General features: G+C 42.1%; 1 protein-coding gene across 3 annotated transcripts in view; it reads left to right on the forward strand.

Annotated features, from left to right (window-relative positions):
* MYO16 (myosin XVI) overlaps positions 1-20,942 on the forward strand; it is a 607,799-nt gene extending 586,857 nt beyond the window's left edge. For all 3 annotated transcript variants that reach the window (XM_045481946.1, XM_045481930.1, XM_045481937.1), the window contains exon 35: positions 19,622-20,942. In XM_045481946.1, coding sequence (XP_045337902.1) covers positions 19,622-19,849 — 228 coding nt within the window. In that variant the 3' untranslated portion in view covers positions 19,850-20,942. The remainder of the gene's footprint in view (positions 1-19,621) is intronic.
* Positions 20,943-23,268: the final 2,326 nt, after the last annotated feature.

The raw sequence follows: 23,268 nt of genomic DNA on the forward strand, positions 1-23,268 counted from the left end.
GTCAATATGCCTCCTCCACTTTAAACTTTTCCCAGAAAGAGGGTTTCCATAGATATATTCATGATATTTCTTAAAAACATGTTTGCAGTTTGACAAAGTGGAGTGGAAAACTTGATCAAAAGCAAGTTTCCAAATTATTACTGTTACAAACAGTGCTACGGTGAAGATCATAGAATGTGCCCCTAACTTGTAATTTAGGGGGGAAAAAATCCAAAGGTTTCCCCTAGAAATGGAAATACTGCATTTCTGAGGGTGCACATTTTCAACCATAGGAGTTACTGCCAATAATTCCCCAAAATAGTTGAACACACCTCTAAAAGGGAATGTCCCCCCCTTTTTTTTCTGAAAGTCGCTTGGTTTAATTAACCTTTCTTTTTTAATTTTTCAATTTAATTTTATTTTTTTTTACTGATGTGGTAAGTGTAAAACAGATCTTATTATGGCTTTGTTTTACATTTCCCTGGTTGCCGTCGAGCGTTTTCATATGTCCTCAGACCTAGTAGCCCAAAGATATCCTTTTCCTATTTCCAAACTGGTTTGCATGAGTTTCTAGATGACTTGAAAGAATTCTTTACATATTCTGAATAATATTCCTCGTCAGTCGCTTGCATGGCAAACACTTTGGTTATAGTGTTTTCTTTTTTTTTTTTAATTTTTTTAAATGTTTTTATTTATTTTTGTGACAGAGAGAGACAGAGCATGAGCAGGGGAGGGGCAGAGAGAGAGGGAGACACAGAATCGGAAGCAGGCTCCAGGCTCTGAGCTATCAACACAGAGCCCGACGCAGGGCTCGAACCCACAGACTGTGAGATTATGACCTGAGCCGAAGTTGGACGCTTAACCGACTGAGCCACCCAGGTGCCCCTGGTTATAGTGTTTTCTTAGTCCAACCAGAAGTTTCTCAACTTCATTGATCTTTTAAAAATAGCTTTTGATTGTATTGATATTCTCTACTATTTTTCTGCTTCATTGATTTCTGTGCTCTTTAATATTTCCTTCCTTTTGCTTGCTTTGGGTATAATTGGTTCTATTTCTAGTTTCTTAAATAGCAAGTGTAGAACATTGATTTCATGCCTTCTGTTTTTTCTAATAGTATTTAATGTAGTACACTCCCATCTCTGGCTATGTTACCTGTGTTCTGAAAATTCTGATAGTTTTGCCTTTATTTTCATTCAATTCATGCTTTCTGATTTCTCTTAGGGTTTCCTCTTTGACTAATGTTGTTGCCTTCCAAACATTTGAGGACTTTCCAGATATCTTTCTGGTTTTTTATTTCTAGTTTAGTTGCATTATGATCTCAGAATATATACTTTCCATAATTTCAGTTCTCTTCGATTTATCAGGAATTCCTTTATGGCCCAGAATAGGGTCTATCTGGGCGGAATTTCCATGAAAAAGAGTATCCTGCTATTGTCATATAGTGATCTGGAAATGTCTATTGGGTCAAGTTGATTGACAGTGTTGTGTGGGGCTTCTGTATTGTGACTGATTTTCTGTCCACTTCTTCCACTGAATACTGAGAGAAGAGTACCCTGAGTCTCCAACTATAATTGAGATTTTGGCTACTTTTCCTTTCAGGTTAATCAGTTTTTACCTTATATATTTGGAAGTTTTGTCATTAGGTGTGTAGACCTTGAAGAGTATTGCATCTTTTTGATGAATAGATCTGTTTATCATTTGTACTTCTGATAATTAATATTCCTTTTCCTGAGGTCTTCTTTGACTGAAATTAAAATAAACATTCTTTTGATCATTGTGTGCAAGGTATGTTTTTCCATTCATTTAATTACTTTTAAACAGCTTTATTAAGATATAATTCACATACCATACAGTTCACACCTTTAAACTATACAATCCAGGGTTCTTTAGTAAGCTGTTAGGGTTCTGTAACTATTATCACAACTATTAACCCCCTCACCATCCCAATGAAAACCCATGCCTTTACTTTTAACCTATTTATGTCTCTATATTTAACTTGTGATTTTTATAAATAATATATAGATGTGTCTTGTTTATTTTTATCCAGTCTGATAGTCTTTGTATTTTATTTGGTGTGTTCAGACCATTTACATTTAATGTAATTATGGATGTGATTGGATTTTGGTCTGTCCATTTTATGTTTTTCTGTTTCTCACCACCGTTTTTGTTCTTCTGTTTCCCAATGATGCTTTCTTTCAGATTATTTGAGTATTTTTAAGTTCTCTATTTTAATTTATCTGTTGGCATTTCAGCTATATGTCTTTGTATTTGTTTTCTTGGTAGTTGATTTAGCAATTGTAATATATACACACCTGTCACTCTATTTGCAGTCAACCGTATCATTCCTTTAACCTCTTTCGCTGATCTTTACTTTATAGTCACCACATATGCTACATCTACATACGTTTACACAGTTATAAATATATTACATCTACATTCTTTATAGTTGTCACATATTTTGCATCTACTTAATTGTTGTCAGAAACGTTATATCTGCATACATTGAACACATTCTCCTAGGAGCTGTTATAAGTTTTGCCTTAAACTGTCATGCACGCTTCAGACAACTTCAGTAGAGAAAAATCTTCTTTTTATTATCCCAGTACTTACCATTTCTATAGCTTCACTCCTTCTAGTCCATTTCCGTCAGCCTCAAGAACTTCCTAGTTTTCCTTAATCCGAGTGTGTCTTTATTCTGCGTGCATTCTCCAAATTTGGATTTCCCTCCACAGTTCACTTGTTTTGGTTTACTTTTCTGGTCCTCAGATAGATGTGCATTTTGTCCAAAGTTTAGTTATAATTACTGAGAGAAATAGGCAGAGGTGGGCTTCTTTCATTGTGGCCCAGCTGATGCATTTACCACACATAAATTTATAATGTTAATATAGTCAAACTGATTAACCCTTATCTTTATAGATTGTGCTTTTGTTGTACTGTTTAAAAAATCTTTCTCATTGAGAAAGCCCTCCCCCAAAAGTTCTCTTACCCTGCTGCCATAAAGATCTCTCTCTCCATATATGTTTTAAAGTTTAGGGTGTGTGTGTGTGTGTGTGTGTGTGTGTGGTTTGTTGTTGTTTTTACATTTTTTTCTTTTTTTCTTGCATTTAGGAATTTAAACTACCTGGACTTTATTTTTGAGAATGGTGTAAATTGACAATGTAGTTTTACATTTTTCTGTGCCAATAACGATTCTCCCCTGCCTTTTACAATATAAGGCCATGTTTCCCACTTCCTTTCAATGCTGAGTACATTGCCTGAAATGGACTGTTTTCTGTATTCATCTCTGACCTTCTAGACCCTTCTTTAATATTACTTGCCTCCTGATGGCTTTCCTTGAGCACTCCTTCTAAGCAAAGTCGTCATTTGCCTTTATAAATTGGTCCCTGTAATTCTACAGTGCATATCTCCTTTATATGACCTATTTTGTTGTATTATAATTATGCACATGTGTGTAAACCCAGGGACTTTGAGCATATAGAGAATGCATTGACTGTATCTTAATCATTTTTGCATTCCAACACAAATGCTCAATAAATTGCCAACTCAGTGTATTTGTCATCTGGTAGCAGCTTTCGATGAATTAAGAGAAGCAGACTGATAGAATATTTCCTAAATTTATTCAAATATTTAAATTCAGTCTCATGTTAAAAATGTACCAATAAACTTGGTAAATAGAATCACAGGCAGTTGCATTACTGGTTGGAGGATATTAAAGTCACATTTTATATGGTGATTAGGCTCTAAAGCTGGCGTGTTATGTAAAAGTCACATGCAACAGAAAAGACTCTGGAACATCCCTTATATTGGCTATAAAGAACAATATGCCTTTATATGTTTTATGTATAAAACAATGTGCTTTTCTTGTATACAACTCTGCACAATTATATGCATATATTTATGCGTAATGCATAAAACAACTTAAAGCATATAATAAGAAACATATAGTGTTTTGGATTCTAAGGAAGTGGGTGGCACAGAACTGAATTTTCAGAGGTTCATTTATTCATTCCACAAATATTTACTGAGTAACAACTTGTGTCCAGCACAGATCTAGGCACCTTGGTCTATAAAACAAACATCCTTGCCCTCCCGGGAGTTAAATTCTCGCATTGGAAAGCAAACAATGAATGATATTTAAGTGAGATGTATAAAATGCTAAAAGGTAATAAAACATATGAGGAAAGGTAAACAGGATAAGCAAGCTTGGGAGTGACAAGAGCAGGTATGGAAGGAGGTTGGGTTGAGTAGCGAGTTCTAAGAAAGTCAACAAAAGCTTCATTGAGCAAAGACAGAGCAAAGAAGTAGGGAGTGTGCCATGCTGATGTCAGGAAGGAACATTCTAGGTGGGGGGAGAGCAAAGGCCCTGAAATAGGACCTTGCCTGAGTTGCAAGGTGCCCAGTGTGGCTGAAGGGGCGTGAACTCTACGTATTACTAGATGTTTAAATGAAGACAAGTTGGAATCGGCATCCGTGGTAAGTGTTAAGTCTAGAAAAGGGAGACTTTCTCATTGTAAACTACAGCTAGGGGCTAAATGTAAAATATCAATTAGGACTCTTATTGTACTGTCTTTCTTGAGAACCATTTGCCAGGTTTGAAAATTTGGGTCTGCTCTGAATCTAAGTGAAAGGTAATTGCTTGCCTTTTCTGTAAGGAGAAAATGTAGACAAACAGCTCTATTTCCACTCAAGATAAAGAGAACTGGAAGAGAGTCACTTGGGAACCTGTGTCGCTCATTCCCTGACTTGTTACATGTGGTGCTCTGGACACGAATGTGGCCTAACATTTTTTAAATGCAAAATTCAGACTGAAAGAACAGAAAGTTTTCAATTGTGCTGAAATTGTAATCAGCTAATTAGGGTGAAAGAATTTATTTTATGGAAAAAAACCTGACTCTGTCAGAAATAGGTTCTAAAGCAACTGAACTGTGATATTGGGAAGAAGTTTCATGAAGTCAATGGTATAGAAAGCCTGGATCTTAAAGCCCAAGTGGATTCAAATTAATTTTATACACTTCCAGGTGATTTTTATTATATATTTTTGGAAAGAAGTCTGTTTTTCAAAGTTTAAGTATTTATTTTGAGAGAGAGAGAGAGCATGTGCACATGAGCAGGGGGAAGGGCAATGAGAGGAGAGAGGAGAGAAAGAATCCCAAGCAGGCTTCGTGCCTCCAGCAGAGAGCCTGACATGGGCTCGAACTCACGAACAGTGAGATCATGACCTGAGTGGAAATTAGGAGTCAGACGCTTAACTAACTGAACCATCCAGGTGCCCCTGTAGTATTTATGATATCAAAAATTATATCTTCTAATGATAGAGTTATTGGAATATTGCTTACATCCATATATATACATATATATGTATACACCCATATATATACATATATATGTATACATATATATGTGCATATATATATGGATGTAAGCAATATTCCAATATATTTAAATGAATATGTATATATATATATATAGAGAGAGAGAGAGAGAGGAAAGCTTATAACTCGCTTATAACTCTTGACAACTGGTCTCTCAGAAATTCCTTAAAACCTGTGGACTTAATTTTTCCCAGGCACAAAGTTAATCCTGTATAACAACTTGGGCACCTTGAGAAATGTTTTAATACTTATAGGACCTTTTTGTGCATGTAATGATTGTAAAGAAGGGCCTCTCTTGCCTCCAGTTTTCAAGTGGAAACTTGAACTCCAGTAACTCCATTTTGGACGGAAAGATCAAGGTTGATGACAGAGAATAACTTTCCCCAACACAGTGTATCCCAAGGCTAATAGAGTTGCTAAACTATGCCCTTCTCCTAATTATCTGATTTTCAAAAATCAACTCGGATTAGGTTATTTTGTTAATATCCAGTTTCCTGAAGTGTCTTTTCTCATTCTTGTTTAATTATATTTATTGCCATAACACACAGATTGTGGTTGTTTCCAGAAAAAAAAAATTGTGATATCAATAAATTAACAGATAGACTGTGTCCTACATACTAACGCAAATGAGGATCCTGGTGAGCAGAACAACCAAACAAGAGAGAGGATCCTTCTACATGCAGCCTCCAAAGGCTCTGGAGACTTCACTACCATGGTTTGACCTGCTGGTTCACACACAAGGGCGACCTTTTGTTTGTACCCGAGAAGACCAGCTAAACTCAGTGTGCTTGAACTTGGATGCATCAGGTACCAGCCAAGTGCGTTTGGGCTCTAAAGATGAGTTTCAGCATCTCTGAAATGAGGCTAATAATACAGAACCTGCTTACTTCACATGGTTATGAGAAACTACTAGAATAATCACATGTGAAAAATGCTTTAAGAATATAAAATAATAGGGGCGCCTGGGTGGCGCAGTCGGTTAAGCGTCCGACTTCAGCCAGGTCACGATCTCGCGGTCCGGGAGTTCGAGCCCCGCGTCAGGCTCTGGGCTGATGGCTCGGAGCCTGGAGCCTGTTTCCGATTCTGTGTCTCCCTCTCTCTCTGCCCCTCCCCCGTTCATGCTCTGTCTCTCTCTGTCCCAAAAATAAATAAACGTTGAAAAAAAAAAAATTAAAAAAAAAAAAAAAGAATATAAAATAATAGCATGAAGACGATGTTAGACATAGGGCCTTAGAAGCCTCAAAGGATCCCATGTTTGGGCTTACAGATGGGATCACTGCAGAGAAACAGAACTTCAGGTGTATTCTGGCTACATCTGATGGGCTGACAGAGAGAGTCCGTGTGAGAATGGATGGTGACGAAGCAGTGATAATCAGCGTGGCCAGAAAATACTGGACTTCCCATAACCTGCTAAAGAGTGGAGACTTGATGGTTTAGGCCAGGCAAAATGGCGGCACTGCAGTGTTTTGAACACAGCAATTACATGAACAGATTTATTCTTTGGAGAGATCAAACCTAGTAGATTAATTATCCTCAATAATACCTCCTGTTGTTGGCGGTGAGTCTCCCATATAATCCCAAGAAACACGTTTTTTAAAAAAAAAATTGTAATGTTCTTACTTTCCATGTTTCCAGTATAATAGAGTTATGTTTTTCTGTATATTCTCTGGATTCCAACCCCATTACTATCATATGTCATTACTACAAACATACCCTAAATATAGGTTATCAATTTGTTATAATCTAGTCACTGATACTGATGCTGCCATGGTTTTTTTTTTTTTTAATGAATTGAGGTGAAAGACCAGAGCTCATATAAAATCCATATCCCAGCATGTCATAAATTAATTACATTGCATGATGTATAGTACAATCATAAATTTCTATTTTATAACTGTCCATTAATAGGAAGAACTATACATTCACTCATCAGAGTCCATTTTCATTCATAGCTGTTAACCTAAAATCATCTACCAAATGCAAATAAACGTCCATTTCAATGATATTAAACGTGTTCCAGTATAATACTACTTATAAAAGTCAAGAACAGTTAGTAACTTTTTTCAGAAATCAAACTGAAAGATAAGGTAAAAAGCTCAAATTCTCTCTCTCCTCCCTCACTGCCTGGTTGCCCATTGCTTACAATAGAATTCGTAAAGTGCCTTTAAAAAGATATTTTCCCCTTTATTTGGCCCCTTGGCAACAAAGGAAACAAAATGGCAACAGAAGAAACAAAAGAGCAAGAATGAACTCCATTGAAATCCTGTATAAATACCTATTTATGAGTTAGAAGGATCAACTCTTTTTTGCCTAAACCAGAAATGCTACTTTCAGGTTCAGATCATTTTCTTAATTTTTTTTCAAAGAATGAAAATATACAACCCTTTCATCAAAGTTTTTTTTTGGATCACATGTTATTTTATGCCACATCTTTCAGTTCTATTTAGGTAGACTTTGGCTTTGGAAACTGTGATTTTCACATTTCACTTTTTAATGGTTTCTCCTCCAACATCTTGTTAGCATCAAGTAGGAATGGGATTTGCATTTGAAACACTAATATTCACTATTCAGTCAGCCAAGAAGCTTCCTTGTTTTAATTTCCATAAATGTCAGTAAATGCCTCTTTTCACCTTTGGGTGAATAGTCAATAGAAAAATCAATTCTGCGACAAATGAACAGCAACATGATTTTACATATGAATTATTTAACAAAGTCTATTTTTATCCTGGAAGGGAAAGACTTAAGGTAAAACATCGGTAGCAAATTATGAATTTACATTTATTAATATTATTCATAGAAGTGCATATCCACAGGAAGTAAAGAAATTTATATCTCATTTTTTAATTAGTTCATCTCCGAGAATTCTATTAATGACACAATAGAAATCTATTGAAAATTAATGAAAAAGATATACAAGTAATAAACCTCATTAAGCCTTTACACCACGTTGTGGTTTTCTCTGGCTTGTGAGAGAGTCATTGACCCTGGAAAGGGAGGAACCTAGTGAAAATGACCCATTTGAGGTGTAGACCTTCCATGAACTCAGTCTTTACATCCTTTTAGCAAATTCTGTCTTCATGTCTGCCTGATACCTCTGGACTTTAAAAGACACAAAATACTTTACAAGTCCAGGCAGGGAAATGAGAACTAGACTCATGTCTTGAACTTCTAAATATCAAATCAGCAAGATTTTCTCAAAAACAGGATGAAACCCTTTTTTTTAATCCCTATAGTGAGTCATTGACGTAGTAATAGCAGGTGTTATAAGTGGCACTATTTTCTAAGGATTACACTATCGATGAAGTAATCTTCCTGTTAAGACCCTGCAGAAAGGAGGGGATTTTGCTTGAGGATGAGTATTGCAGCCCACAGGGAAATGCCTGGACCATGTGGCTCATGTATATCTGCTCGCGCCCACTGGGAGCTCGAAGGAGGTGTTCCGAGGCACCTGTTTATTGAGTGTGGATGGCTTGTCTTTGCCTTCCCTGATCTGTCCTTGAGAACAGAGAGGAGAACGTGAGGCTACAGGTTTGAGGAGGTCAAAACTGACCAGAGGTTGTAGATCACAAACGCCACCCCATCCCGTGCAGCCCACTTGGTGGGGGGGGTGGGGTGGGGGGAGGTTGGGACACTCCGATGATGCTGCCAGGCCTTGCATGGCTGCGAGGTGGCTCCATCTGTCTGTTCCTTTGAGGGCCAGATTGTCCCAACTCCCCATGAACTGTGACTTTCGGCTTTCCCACTCCAAATAACAACTGGCCCCTAAGCTTTGAAGCTTTCCTACTTCTTTCGAATGTCAAATTTTAAAATAAAAATCACGGAATAATTTCCAGGTATATTATTAGATCCTGTACTGACTTTGTTTTCAAAGGCATTTAAATGGACAGATGGCCTGCTCCATTTTCTAGAAGTCTGGGAGTTGTACCTCTTACACCATAGTATCATTTTTTTCCCCACGCCATCCAAAAATAATAATACTGGGCATGGGATGTCTTAGTCTGCTCGGGCTGCTATAACAAAATGCCACAGACTGGGTGGCTTATAAACAACAGAAATGTATTTCTCACAGCTCTGAGGCCAGAAGTCCAAGGTCGGGGTACCTGCACGGTCAGGAGAGGGGTCTCTTCCAGGTCGCAGACTTCTCTCTGTGTCCTCAGAGGCAGAAGGGGTGAGGGGGCTCTGTGACGTCTCTTTTATAAAACCATTAATCCCATTCACTGAGGCTCTACCCTCATGACCTCATCACCTCCCCAAAGCCTCAGCTATAGATAGCACCACACTGAAGGTTAGGATCCCAACATGCGAATCTGGGGTGGGGGAAACACAAACTCTCCGACCACTGCATAGGGTAAGCTTGTCTGATCGTCTAAGGCATTGCACTCTCTGGCCACCCTGAAGTCTGCAGTGACTGTCCCACTGTCTTTCAATGGCCCCACTCACTAGCCATTCAGAGCCATCTAGCCACGTCTGAATTCCGAGTAACTAATGGGTCTGGGACCACCCACACCCTATGTGACTTCAGAGCAACAGAGCATTTTGAATAAGTTCCCAGGGCTGTATGGTGTTTGAAAGGGTCTTATCTGAATCTGTGACATGTGAACTACATCTCAAGTGTCTCAAGTGTAAGATAGGGGTCAGTCCGCCATTGCTGGAAGGCACTTTCCTCCTTTCCTTCCCTGTCCCTGATGGGGGTGAGGTGCCCAATTGGCCCTAAGTTTATTTTTTAAAAAAATGAAAACACAAATCTGATAGACTGTGTGAAAGAAGATTTCAATATAGAGCAAGTAAGCCTGGCTGCAAGCGTCTCTGAAAACAGCATCAGGAGGCCACCAGGGAGGGGGAATTTCTGCACGTTCTCATGGGCCTCTGAGCTCTTTGCCAGTTGCAAGCCCTCCCCCGGACTTGAGTCCTTCCTCACCAGGACACCAAGAGCTGTTCGCCTTCACTTTCAGAGGAGGCAGTGCGATTTGTTAGACAAGTTTCAGCCCCTAATTTGCATCTTAACCCAACCAACCTGAGTTACGCTCCTCTCTACCCCTCTTTTATCTGGAGGACCTGAGAACTGCACTCACACCCTTCCGCCTTTGTAACTGCCCTGTCTTCCTGGGAGCATGAGTCAGGTTTCCACGTGAATCTGTCTCCCACATTGCAATTCAAATTGCCCAACTAAATGCCCGTTTGCTTGGATTTTTAGTAAATTCTTTCTTGGTTGTCAATTATGATAAAAACTCTCTCCCTTCCCTTAAACCTTTGCATGCAGACATTCAGACACGAACTCTGTTTAAGCTCTCGAAGTACATTGGATGCATTGTGCTTGCTGAGCAGAGATTAATTTACTCATTTGGGACCCTAACGGACACCCGTGATCTGATCGAGCAACAGATTCTACCTCCGGGGAATTCCACCCACATAGATCAACATTTTCTCACTTACATATTACATATGACCCTTTTTAAACGAAAAAAAAAATCCTCCTAAACCCTTAACATTTCTGAAGTTAACTTATTATAATGGTGATTAAATGTAGACACACACATTGTTCCATAAAATGTCTTCATCCTCTTTGTTCTCATTACAGCTATAAAACTGAAGCAAATTTATAAATTCAACATGGCAAAAACCTACAAAAGCAAACAATTAAAATTTATCACATTCATGGTAGGTATGAGTGCGTTTAGCTGGAATGAGAGTCCTGGTGAAAATATGGACGTGGTATTGACTCAGATTCCAAGAACTACATTTCTACTGTCTTGTGCTGTTGGTTAACCCAAGGCCCTACCACTTTTCTCTGCTTGAACTGCTGGGAAACTATTAATCTCACCCATGCTGAAATATCACTTAGTGCTTTCTTGGGAGAGATGCCTTATTTGCATATTAAACGCAACTACTCTCTTCTGGTTAGCCTGCAACAATATCAGTGATATTCCATGTGGCATCCTGCTTGTAAATAAAATAAGAAGTTAGAGAATAAAGTCTCGCTGAGCACTGGCTTTAAAAGTAGGCATTCAAATGATCCAAGGCACAATTGTATTACTTTTGAAAAAATATCATGAAAATAAAAATGCGAAATATATTAGATCATCCAGAGAACTTGAGGACCCCTGAAAAAGTACATATACAAATCTCAATTTCCGCAACATTATGCTTAACAGTTTAAATTCCTCACTAAAATCTATTTATACCCTTTTTTATCTTACTCCTGAAATTCAAAGGACCTCCGGACCTTTCATTTCTTTCTGTACAACTTTCTTTCGTTTTAAATCATATGTGCAGAAATCATAGTTATTTTATAAATGCAGTATGTTGCTCAGTATTTTGACAGCTTTGTGTTGCTAAGGAAGAGACTTATTTGTATTTGTATTTATTTTTACTTATTTTTTAAATTTTTTTTGAAGTTTTTATTTATTTTTGCGAGACAGAGCATAAGCAGGGGAGGGGCAGAGAGAGAGGGAGACAGAGTCTGAAACAGGCTCCAGGCTCTGAGCCATCAGCACAGAGCCCGACACAGGGCTCAAACCCACGAACCGTGAGATCATGACCTGAGCCGAAGTCAGTTGCTTAACCGACTGAGCCACCCAGGTGCCCTATTTTAATTTTAATTTTTATTTTTATCTTTATCTTTATTTAAGGCCCTAAGTTGTGAGAAGTGTTTTCATTTAATGTTGTCCAATTGACTCATCAGGATAATCATCATTCAGCAATGTTTAGGGATTTTCTCAAGTCAAAGGGCGAATGATGATGAGATCATAATGCCCTACATTTATAGGGCACTCACTATTTTCACATACTCTTTTATGTGGCCCACACACATTACTCATGTAAATCCTCACGCGTTTTGGGGAGGTAGATTGTTACTGTGGTCCCACTTTACAGATGAGGATGATGAGTTGGGTCACAGACTGTCACTGGGTGGCAGATTTCAGATTTGAATCAAGCACTGCTGTAGACCCTGGATCTTCCACCATGCTGCCTCCAGCCAGCACCCATCTGCTCATGGACTGGTGGTCCTCTGAGAAAGGATGGGAGTCCAGGGTCACTACTGACACTTGTCTACCTCAGGTCCTGTGGAGATGCCTCTTCTTGCCTATTCTTTCCCTCTTTTCCAAATGGTGGCAACCTCAACTTTCAACATTCATATCAAATGGTACTTCCTCCTCTGTGAAGTTTCTCTGGACCGTCCTCCATAAGTCCCCTTTCCCAGGTAAATGGGGGAAAGAAGGTTTTCAAAAAACTCCTTCTTTTTGAGCAACTCCACCTCTATGCCATGTGCAACACATTAATACACTTTTAAGCATGGTTCCTTTAAAAGCAGGGCATTTGCGGGGCGCCTGGGTGGCTCAGGTCATGACCTCACAGTTCTTGAGTTCAAGCTCCGCATCAGGCTCTGTGCTGATGACTCAGAGCCTGGAGTCTGCTTCAGATTCTGTGTTTCCCTCTCTCTCTGCCCCTCCCCAGTTTGCAATCTCTCTCTCCCTCTCTCTCTCTCCCCAAAATAAATAAATATTTTAAAAAAAATTTTAAACAGCAGCGCATTTGTAATATTCGTGTGGCACAGAGGTGATAGAGTGTGGACGTCCAGCATCATAGGTATGGGACAATTTCTAAGTTCCCAGTTATAACACTTGCTTCCTGGTTCTGAAAGATGATGATTTTGTGTCCAAACACTATAATATAAAACATGCCAGAAAAGAAAATAAATAAGTGACTAGCTGTCTGAAGTGATATGGGGTGGAGATAAATCTTTGAAGCAACGGTAAACAAGCTTGAAGCTAAAAGATACCCATATGGCATCCTTTAGCCAAACAACAAATCAGTAAGTGAAACCTGGGTGTCAAGCCAGCAGATGCTAGGCACTCATTTCTAGTTGCATCCCTGATCCCTGGCATCATTTCTTCTCTTCCTGAAAAGAAATGGCTCCCCCCCAATACCAAAACTAAATTCAAACAATTATTTTCATCATGATAGTGTTCTCTTTAATTCCCAGCCCCTATTTCTCCCTTCCCCCCACCCCTTCCCTTTCTGGAAGCCATCAGTGTGTTCTCTGTAGTTACAAGTCTGTTTTCAAAACTAAAGTTTTTGTTAAAAAGTCCATTATTTCTTTTTTCATGATAATACTTAATTTATCATGAAACTTGAAATAATGGTAGAGGAAGAGGGTTATTGTTGTTACCAAGAGGGCAGGAAATTTAAAGAATGGAGAAACATTGACTTAGATGTGTTTATAGTGCTGAATAATATGGTGAATACTTTGTGGTGCTTATACAGTACTTGACCACCATTATTCTTAAAGTTTATTCATTTATTTTGAGAGAGACAGAGACGAGGTGAGCAGGGGAGGGGCAGAGAGAGAGGAAGAGAGAGAATCCCAGGCAGGCTCCATGCTGCCAGCACAGAGCCCGATGTGGGGCTCGAACCCACGAAGCCTTGAGATCATGACCTGAGCCCAAACCAGGAGTCACACGCTTAACTCCCTGAGCCACCCAGGCGCTCTGACCACCATTTTTTTTTAAGTTTATTTATTTATTTTTAAAGAGAGAGCAGGGGAGGGGCAAAGAGGGAGAGACAAAAAGCATCCCAAGCAGGCTCCATGCTGTTAGCACAGAGCCCGACACAGGACTCAAACCCACGAACCGCAGGACCATGACCTGAGCTGAAACCAAGAGTCGGACGCTTAACCGACTGAGCCACCCGGGTGTCCCTCCTTGACCACCACTTAAATGACATCCGTAGTTGCATTTGTTTGCTATTCTAAAATATTAAAGCTCCTTTTCTGCCTGTAACAAATATGATTTTTTGCCTCACAGTCTAATAAGTGTAATAAATCTAAATAAAGCAGATTGAACATCATTCATCTGGGCATACCGCGCTCATCTCCAGATCTTCTATGTATTGTCTCACAGATGATAATTTTAAAATGCCCTCTGAACTTTGTTACATTGAAAGTAGTGACCTATCGTGTATCCTTACCTGGAATTTTAACCTTCATCTAAGGAATAAGCTGTGAAAATTCTTTGTTTTTCTTTCTTAAACGACGATCAATAATGTTAGTATTTTAACATCTCATTTATACCATTCTGGCAACTATCCTTATGTGCCTATTAGACTTTACTCAATACCTATTAATCTCCATAATAGACAATAAAGTTCCATGGGATCTCTCAATGAAAGGGTTTATTCTGAGCATTAGTTGATTATTGCAAACATCAGTCAAATTTTTGCTTATCAAGGAAGCACAGAAAGCTCTTGGTTGTTGATTCAAAGATGGCTGTCTTTTTTACTTACTCCATTATTCAAGACATCAATATCCTCATTAAGAAAATGCTTTCTAATGGTTTGGGCATAGGAGTTTCACCTTTTATAATATACTTGGGAATACAGATATTTTTAGTAAACACCGAGAAGCTCTGAGAAAGTGTGTTTATTTATTTATTTTTTCAAAAGAGGGAAGCAGTAACTCGGGGGTTTGGGGCATTTTATGTCAAGACCCCTCCCCACAAGCCTCAGATCGGTGGCCACGAAAAGGCACTCTCCACAGACTGCCATCCAGTGGCTCAATCTGCATATGTGTTCCTATCATGAAGGTCTTTGAGGAGCGTCGCATCTCGCATAGATCTTTGGTCATTAGGAAGGGCTCTGCTAGAGAGAGTCTAGGACTGAGAAGACACGCAGAGTGGTGGTACTCGGCTTCTGGTGAGTGGACAGGGCTGGATGCTTATCAGATGCACTGGCAAGGACATGATCTAGCCCGGGCCCTCACGCCACGGAAGAGCAATGCCAGCAGCTGGGTAGAGATTTGGATTCTGTTTGTCTAGTTTTTAGGCTCTTCTCTGTTTTGTTAGACTGGGCCTCCATTTTTATATTCTTTCTGTACCCTCCTTGATTTCTTTTAATTAATGCAGTATTTCTTATTTCACATTTTCTGCATATAACTGGCTCATTATACATTCTTCCCCTGTCGTTCCTGTAGTCTCACTAGAGAAGAAAGCCTGCATTTTTGACTTACTGACTCTAAAGGGATTCTGTTACTTTGGCTATTTTCCTCATATTGCTAGAACCTTAGAACCTCTAAACTCCACGTAACCCCTCGGGGCTCCCGCCGTTGCTGTTGGCATGCATTCTTGTTCTGCAGACATTTTATAGTCTGCAAGACGTTCCAAGCATGTTACTCCTATTTACCCCTGGATTTAATTCTGGTGTCTTTAATTGTCTCTTAAATTTCCATTTTTCCGTCCGGGATCATTTTCTTTCACTTTAAAAAAAAAAAAAAAAAAAAAAAAAAAAGACTTCTGACGGCAAATATCCTCCTTTTTGTTGTCTAAAAACAACTTTACTTCATTTTTATTTCTGAGGGGTATTTTTATTCAAGAACAGAGTCTTAGGTTGAATTCCTTTCTCCCGGTACCGTCACCTGTGATTTGCGGTTTCCTGGCTTCTGCTTAGAAGTTCGTTTTGCCTCTCGCTGTTGTTCCTCTGAAGGCAACGTGTCTTTTTTTAGGGTTTTAAAGCTTTTCTGCTTTGCCTTTGCTTTCCTAGGATCCGCCTCGTGTTTTCTTATTGGTGGTGGTGGCCTGCGTGTGGTCTGCCTTCTGTGTGGTTTGCTGAGCCTCTGAAGTGTGTGCATTGATTCCATTTGCAAGTTGGGGGACATATCTGTTGGGATATTGCTCTGCCACGTTCTTTGTACACCTCTTCCTTCTGGGGCTCCTTTTATGTGGGTATATTCCGCTATCTCCTCGATTTGTCCATCTTTTCCTCTCCCCTAGGCATTTCATCATAAGTACTTTAAAGTTGTTATCAGCTAGCCCTACATCTGGATCATCTGTGAATCCATTTTATCTTTTGGCTCTCGGGTAAATTTCCTTGTCTCTGCATGTAATTTCTGATCGCACAGTGAGCATGTGTGTTAACAAACTGTAGATGCTGTGGACCATGGTTTTATTTATTTACTTATTTATTTATGTTTATTATTATTTTTTGGCTTATTTACTTTTGAGACAGAGAGAGAAAGCACAAGGGGTGGAGAAGGAGAGAGGGCGGGAGACAGAGAACTCCCAAGCAGGCTCTGAGCTGTCAGCACAGAGCCCAACACAGGGCTCGAACTCACACCCTGTGAGATCATGCCCTGGGCCTCGGTCTGACACCGAGCGGACTGAGCCGCCCAGGCGCCCCTGCAGATGATGTTTTCTACCCCAGAGATTCCACCATCGCGCTAGGAAGCTGAGGCAGGGAGGACCTCCAGAATCCAGTCACAGATAGAGCTGCAGCGGAGAACCAGCCTGCATCTACTCCATCCCTGATCTCCAGGCAGCACCGCCTGCCATGCTTTGGCCCAGAGCCTGCCAGGTGTCTGTGCTCCTTAGCCCCGATGGAGTGCAGATGTGTTCCAGCTGTGCATTTCAGAGCTCCCAGGCCCACGTGCCCCACTCAGCTGCAAAATCTGCAGACCAGTCAAGGGCTTGAGGCTCCTATCTCCCCAGTCAGATACGTGCTTCGGAAGCGCCTCCAACCATGCAGGGGAATTTCACGCTGCTTTTCATAAGCCTTTGGCCTAAGTCACCACGCGTGCGTACAGCTGAAGAATGTAACAGATGTCCCTTGGGGAAAATGGCCATCCTTTGAGGGTCCTCAATTTCCCAATTTGTGGCTCTAGTCTCATACAACTGCAACACATTGTATGGTTCCTCTCTCTTCTAGAAAAGGCTCTCTAGACCTACAAAAGAACTCAGAATTGGCAAATGTCCCAGGAGGGGCGGGGTGGGGGGGGTGGGAAGCAGCTGGTAATGATCTGTTCAGAAAGAGTCTCCCCATCCAGAATTTCAGTTTTTCTGGTTCTCAGTTTGCCAGAGCTATCTGATGCTTTAAATATATGATTTGGGTAATTTATCTCTTTTTTTTTTCCTTCTAGTAAGTAAACAGCCATGACCTATCAAATCCCATGCAGATATGAAAGTTTTGTTTTGTTTCTAATTAGATCATCCTGAAGCTAAGTTACTTAAGAAAGATGATCTCTCAAGGACATTTGGCGGGAAAAATCAGCTGAGACTGGTAGAATTAAATGTTCTCTCACAAGAATAAACCCCATGACAGTATTTTCCAGAGATTGCTACTATGTGCTAACCATGGGTCAAGGAACATGTATACGATGCTTAAAAACCATAGAGTGAACAGGATTGAGGCTAAATGTAATCGCCGAACATACACTGGTGGAGGGAATAGAGGGGTTAAAATAACATTGGTGGAGGAAGCATACAGATTCCACACGAACCACACTGAGGAAAGGAACAAAGAAGACCATGGCATAGGGATGCTGGTCGTTAGCATACATCAAACTCTGCCCCACAGCTATTCAGTCAGTGATAAGCAGCATAAAGTAATACTTAAAAAGACAGACTCTAGAGCTTGGCTGGTTGGTTACACCATTTCCCATGGAACTTTGGGCAAATTACACTTTACATTTTTGGGCCTCAATTTCCTCATCTGCAAAAAGGTGGCACTGCTTTATACAATTCTCAGGACGACTGCTGAGTTAATGTTTCTAAGGTGCTTAGAAAAGGACCTGGTACATATTTAGCACCCCAAATAATTACTGAAAAATAGTTTGGGGGCACCTGGGTGGCTCAGTCGGCGAAGCATCCGGCTCTTGGTTTCCGCTCAGGTCATGATTTCACAGTTTGTGAGTTCCAGCCCCGCATCAGGCTCTGCACTGAAAGCATGGGGCCTGCTTGGGATTCTCTCTCTCTGCCCCTCCCAGCTTTCTCTCTCTCTCTCTCTCTCTCTCAAAATAAATAAACAATAATAATAATTTTTACATCCTCTCTTTCTTGGCTCACTTTTGTGACTGTGGGGTCAGTCTGGCTTCCACAAAAGCCTTCCCAGCAGGAGGATGCCTCATTTCCAGGTTGTTCTGGTGCATTCCTGGACACTGGAGCAAAATACCCTTTTAAGGGGTGGGGGGATACTACTTCGGCATTGATTCCTGGAGGTGGCTTCAGGGATCAGACCATCACAGTCCTGTTTCCCACACTTAGGTTTTTTTTTTTTGGGGGGGGGTTGTGTTTTTTTCTGATTATATGTACATCCAGTCTGAGGGATCTATTTTTGCTAGTAACCAGCTCCAGAAATCTAGTTCTGCACTCCCAGTATGGGTTTGAATTCCCAGCTTCTGTGGTTTACCACCACATCTCCACCTTCTGCCATCTTTTTTTTTTTTTTTTTTTTTTATTCTAGCTTTAATTCTTCTTTTGCGGGTAGACAGTAGGCTCACATGTCCAGGTTAAAGGTGTTCGCTCTAGAACCATCCTGGAGCACCGATTGTGCTTGCTGCTTTTGAGTGACTGCTTCTACCCAGGAGCCAACTGCCATGTCCTGCTTTCCTGTATTCTCTTTTGCTTTGTTGGGGAGGCTGGAAGGGGCAACCAGAACAGAGCAGTAGGTATTTTGGAAGTGGGTTGAGACATCTTGTTTCTTCTGAATTTTCTTGTGTTCCCACTGTGATGTCTGGCATACTCACTTTAGAATGGCCAGAAAAAATGGTATCCTGAGGAAGCAAGAGGGAATTGCACTGCATGATGCTCTCCTAGTCTGTCTCTGTAGGCGCAAGGTCAGAGAGCACATAGCTGCTAGTTGAGATCACTGCTTTGAGTTGCTGCTGCAAAGGAGTATGTGCTGATTCTCCATTGGGGTTGCAGGTGCTCGGGTCATACTAGCCCGTTGGATATTGCGGTGGCTGTCCCTTGCCACACCCAACTCTTGGAAACCACTTCTATATTAGTGTGGTCCTCTGTCAACACGGACCGTGAAGGGGCCCTCTGGAGCAGGGCTCCATCCTTGGGTTATCCCGCTGTAGTCAGGAGTAGGGTCACATTCAGCCCTAGGGAGGGCTGAACCCTAGCATCTGGCGAGCCTCAAAGAACCCAAAAGCACCCATTACAAACAGGGTTACAATTGTGATAAATGAGGGGAAAGTGTGAGATGTCGTAAGAACATGTATAATGACAGAGGGCGAAGGGCATACACATGTTTGAGTATTTCTGGAATCGCCTGGAGGTTCATCTCCTGGGCCGGTGCACCTGTCGTACATACTACGTTGTCTGCCATCTTACTTCAGCGGCCCCCTGCCCAGCGGCCGTACGGTTTCTTGACAGCAGTGCCTGGAGGCCTCTGAGCAGCGCCTGAGCGCCCCTCACACCCAGCCCAGCCCCGGTGTGGCTCTTCTCCTCTCTCCACTCGCTCACTGTGTTTGCTGTTCCTCCCCTCCCCCCACACCCCAGGTCATCCATCAGCTGAGGCTCTCGGAGAACGAAAGCGTGGCCCTGCAGGAGCTTCTGGACTGGAGGCGGAAGCTCTGCGAGGGGAGAGGAGACTGGCAGCACCTCCTGCAGCCCTCGGAGCCCAGGGCGCCGCCCCCTCCTCCCTGCAAGAAGCCCACGCTGGTGAAGAAGCCCGACGGGGCCTCCTGCGGCCGGCTGCCTTCCGAGCTGTGGGACTCCACCATGTGAGGGCCGCACAGCAGGTGGACGCAGCGACACTGCCCGGCGGTGGCCGCCGCCGAGGCTGCCCCGTCCCCGGTGCTTCCCGCGGCGTGGACGCAGAGCCACCCAGGATGCGCCAGCAGAGGCCACCAGGGCCCGCCTGTGCTTGTGCGCATGCGCGCACGTGCGTGCGTGCGCCATGCGCGTGTGCGTTCTTTCCGCCTTTCCGGCGGAATCCGTCCGTTCTGGCTCCTGGGGTCCGCGGCCCTGGGGCCGTGTTTCCCCTACGTGGCGAGAGAAGGGCCTGGAAAAGCGTGGGGGGAGGAAGAGCGCGCTCACCGTACAGTAGCGCCGTCCACGTGTTCCTCGCTGGCCCGTCGCTTTTCTAGAACACGGTGTGCGGGATACACGTTCCGTTTCTTTGTAGGTGTCGTGTTTCCTTGGACGTTACAAACCTGATCACGATGTACATGTTTATTACCCTGTTTTATAACTTTATGCAATTGGTGGTGCTCCCTTCGAAACACCCATTTGAAAGAGCTCGTTTCTAGAATTTTCTTTCCTCCACATGCTTTTCTTTGTTTCTCCTAGAGGACCTAAAGCCCTCGAGACTGTGCCCCTGCTTCAGCCCCGCCAGCGCCAAGCCTGTACACGCATGCATGGAGTCCCGAGTTTTTCATTTCCCTGATGAGGAGGCCGCTCCTCCCTGCGCCGTGTCTCTGCTTACGTGCCTCGCGAGCTCCTTCCGTCTGTCGTGACCTCTCCTGGCGCCACCATCGGTCACAGGAGCTCAGACACGTGTGGCTTCACATCCGTAGCTGGTGGGGTGACAGGGTCGCTCCAGTGAGAGGTCTACGCGATCCAGAGGAGCTCGCTGAGACTTGCCGCCTGGGGCAGAGATGCTGCGCCCCGGGTGGCCGTCCCCTCGGAGCTGCGCTGCATGGCTCACCTGCTGTATGTGCTCAACCCCCCTGTAACACGACCACCCCGTTTATCCATGTGCTTCTGTGGCTGCGGGGACGTCCTCAGCCGTGCCGTCAGACCGCGCTATGTCGCTACTAGGAACTGTATTCAGACCAGCCTCTGCGAAGTCACCGTACCAATAAAAGGTGCAGCTGTGTTCTTCTGGTTGTGTTTATTTGTTGCTGCTGCCGTCTCCCTGGCGCGACCAGCAGGGGCAATGACAGGCCATCCCGTCTCTGCTGCCCACCGTCTTCTGTTCTTACATCATTTTGCAGGCTACAGGCCCTAGTGGTTTAAAATAAGGATTTTATGGATTACTCAGACGTAACTGCCATGTAGGCATATGTCAGTTTTTAAGAATAATTGTCATTTAGGAATAATAATGAGGCCGCCAGATCCGGAGACAGTTTCCATTAAAACAGATAGTTTCTTACCTGCCATGGGGAGAAGCTCAGGGTCGGCTAGGCAGCGAAGGGGGCCACGGAACTTCGGAGCCGAAGCTTTTATTATGATGCCCTTGGGAAGGGCTAGGCGATGCAGGGTATGCAGGCAGAGACTCTGGTAAGTTTGAATCATTTCAGAGGGCTTCATGTGCGGGGTGGTCCCTAGTTATCTGGTACCTGGCCCCAGGCAGGGGCAAAGGGAGGAAGGATCAGTGGCTGGAGAGGGAGGTTGTTGAGTGTGGGCTCTGCAGTGGTGGGAGTTGCTTACTTTCTGTAAAATGTGACTAGTCCCCAGGGGCAGCTCCTCCAGGATTGGCAAGGCGCAGGGGTTAAAGCATCAGAAGACAGAAAACCGAAAAGGCAAAGTTAACGCGCAGTTAAGCAAATAACGTTACAGATGTATCTAACAGGGAAGCATTCTGCTTGACCTCCAGCTTAACAGCAACCAAGCCCCACACGCTGCCTCTCTCCTCTCGCTCTCTGATGCCTGACTTCCTAATCTCAGCCACCAAGCAACTGAAAGAAGCCACCTTTCCTTGATGTACGTGGTTCCTTGCCCATTCCTTGCATACTGTAGACACTTAATGTCTACACTGGATCAAAAGTTTGAACTGATCCCCCCCCCCCCACACACACACACACAGTATATTTATTTGGACTAGAGTGAAAAGTAAACTGTTCAAGCATTGCACCTTTCCAGAACCTGTTTCAAATGTGCACCTAACACTTGCTATGACGGCTCTGGGTGCTTCGCACACACTATTCCTAACACGGATGTATACCTACCGCATGGCAAGTCTCATGTACACACACTCATCCTGGATTTGAAGCTCAGAGCGTTAAGTGGGCTGTCAGACCATAAACCCTCAACTTTACGGTTCCAAGGTCTACATCATTTTAACTTGAGGTGCAGAAATTTTCTATTTATTATATCAAAATGTGTCTTTAAAATCTTCCAACTCAATGACTGGGGATATGGTGTTGTATGAAACTGTGAGGTAAGACTTCAAGGGAAAGCTTACGGGAAGTGGGCCGTCCTGAACACGTGTGGGTCCAGACAACACCACTGTCTATTCTGTTAACCTGGTCTCATGTTAGGGCTTGCATAGGTGTAAGGTGACCCAACTGCCACCTGCTAGAGGTACCGTGGGCATCCCGGGATAGTTTATATGTACTCAATCGAGTAATCCCTTTTGTCTCATCTAATGTTTGTTGACTTTCTAGAGGCAGAGGCCAAACCCCTCGGAGACTTTCTAGAACACATTTTCCCAAGTCAGTAAGTAGGCCTTTCTGTTCAGTTGGTTTGTTTTCTTCACAGTTGGAGGGAGAGTTTGGGTGTGTGTTGACCTCACTTTAGAACCATCTCATTGTACCTGTTCTGACATGACTGGATAGTCAGCAGACTCAAAAGCGTTAATAGCCGTGACAATAGAAACAGTATTAAGAGTCATAATAATATGACATAAAGTCCGAGTCTGTGTGTATATTAAAGGTACTTCCGGAATGGTTCTCTAATGATTACAACATTGTCAACAAAATAAACAGAGGTACTATTCTGGTTAATAAAACACCAAATGTTATTCCACATAAGCAAGATTTCAACAGTTATGTATGTTTGCAATATACTTCATGACGGTATTTTAATTGCTATCAGCCCATAAGGTATGAATTATGATATATTATTGGGCCTGAGACCTTATGTTTAGCAAAGTAATTGGTATGAATTATTACTCTGTGTTCAAACACTGCCCAATATTATTGCTTTTTTTAAAAATGCTTTACGAGTGGTCTCTAAAAACTACTATCAAAATGTTTATAGTGGGTTAAAATGATTTAAAATGTATTTTCTCAAGTGGAAAAATATATTACTACTATTCTCAAATTGTGGTACCTAATTTAGCAAAATTATGCTTACATAAATCTACCCAATAAAAGCAACAACCAATTAAAATCTGACATTTGTAAATGAGTATCACATATGAACATTACATAAGTTGGACAAAAAGTATGTTACAAATCCCACAATCTACAAAGAGGGAT

Source organism: Leopardus geoffroyi, chromosome A1 (assembly GCF_018350155.1).
Source record: "Leopardus geoffroyi isolate Oge1 chromosome A1, O.geoffroyi_Oge1_pat1.0, whole genome shotgun sequence".
NCBI lineage: Eukaryota > Metazoa > Chordata > Mammalia > Carnivora > Felidae > Leopardus > Leopardus geoffroyi.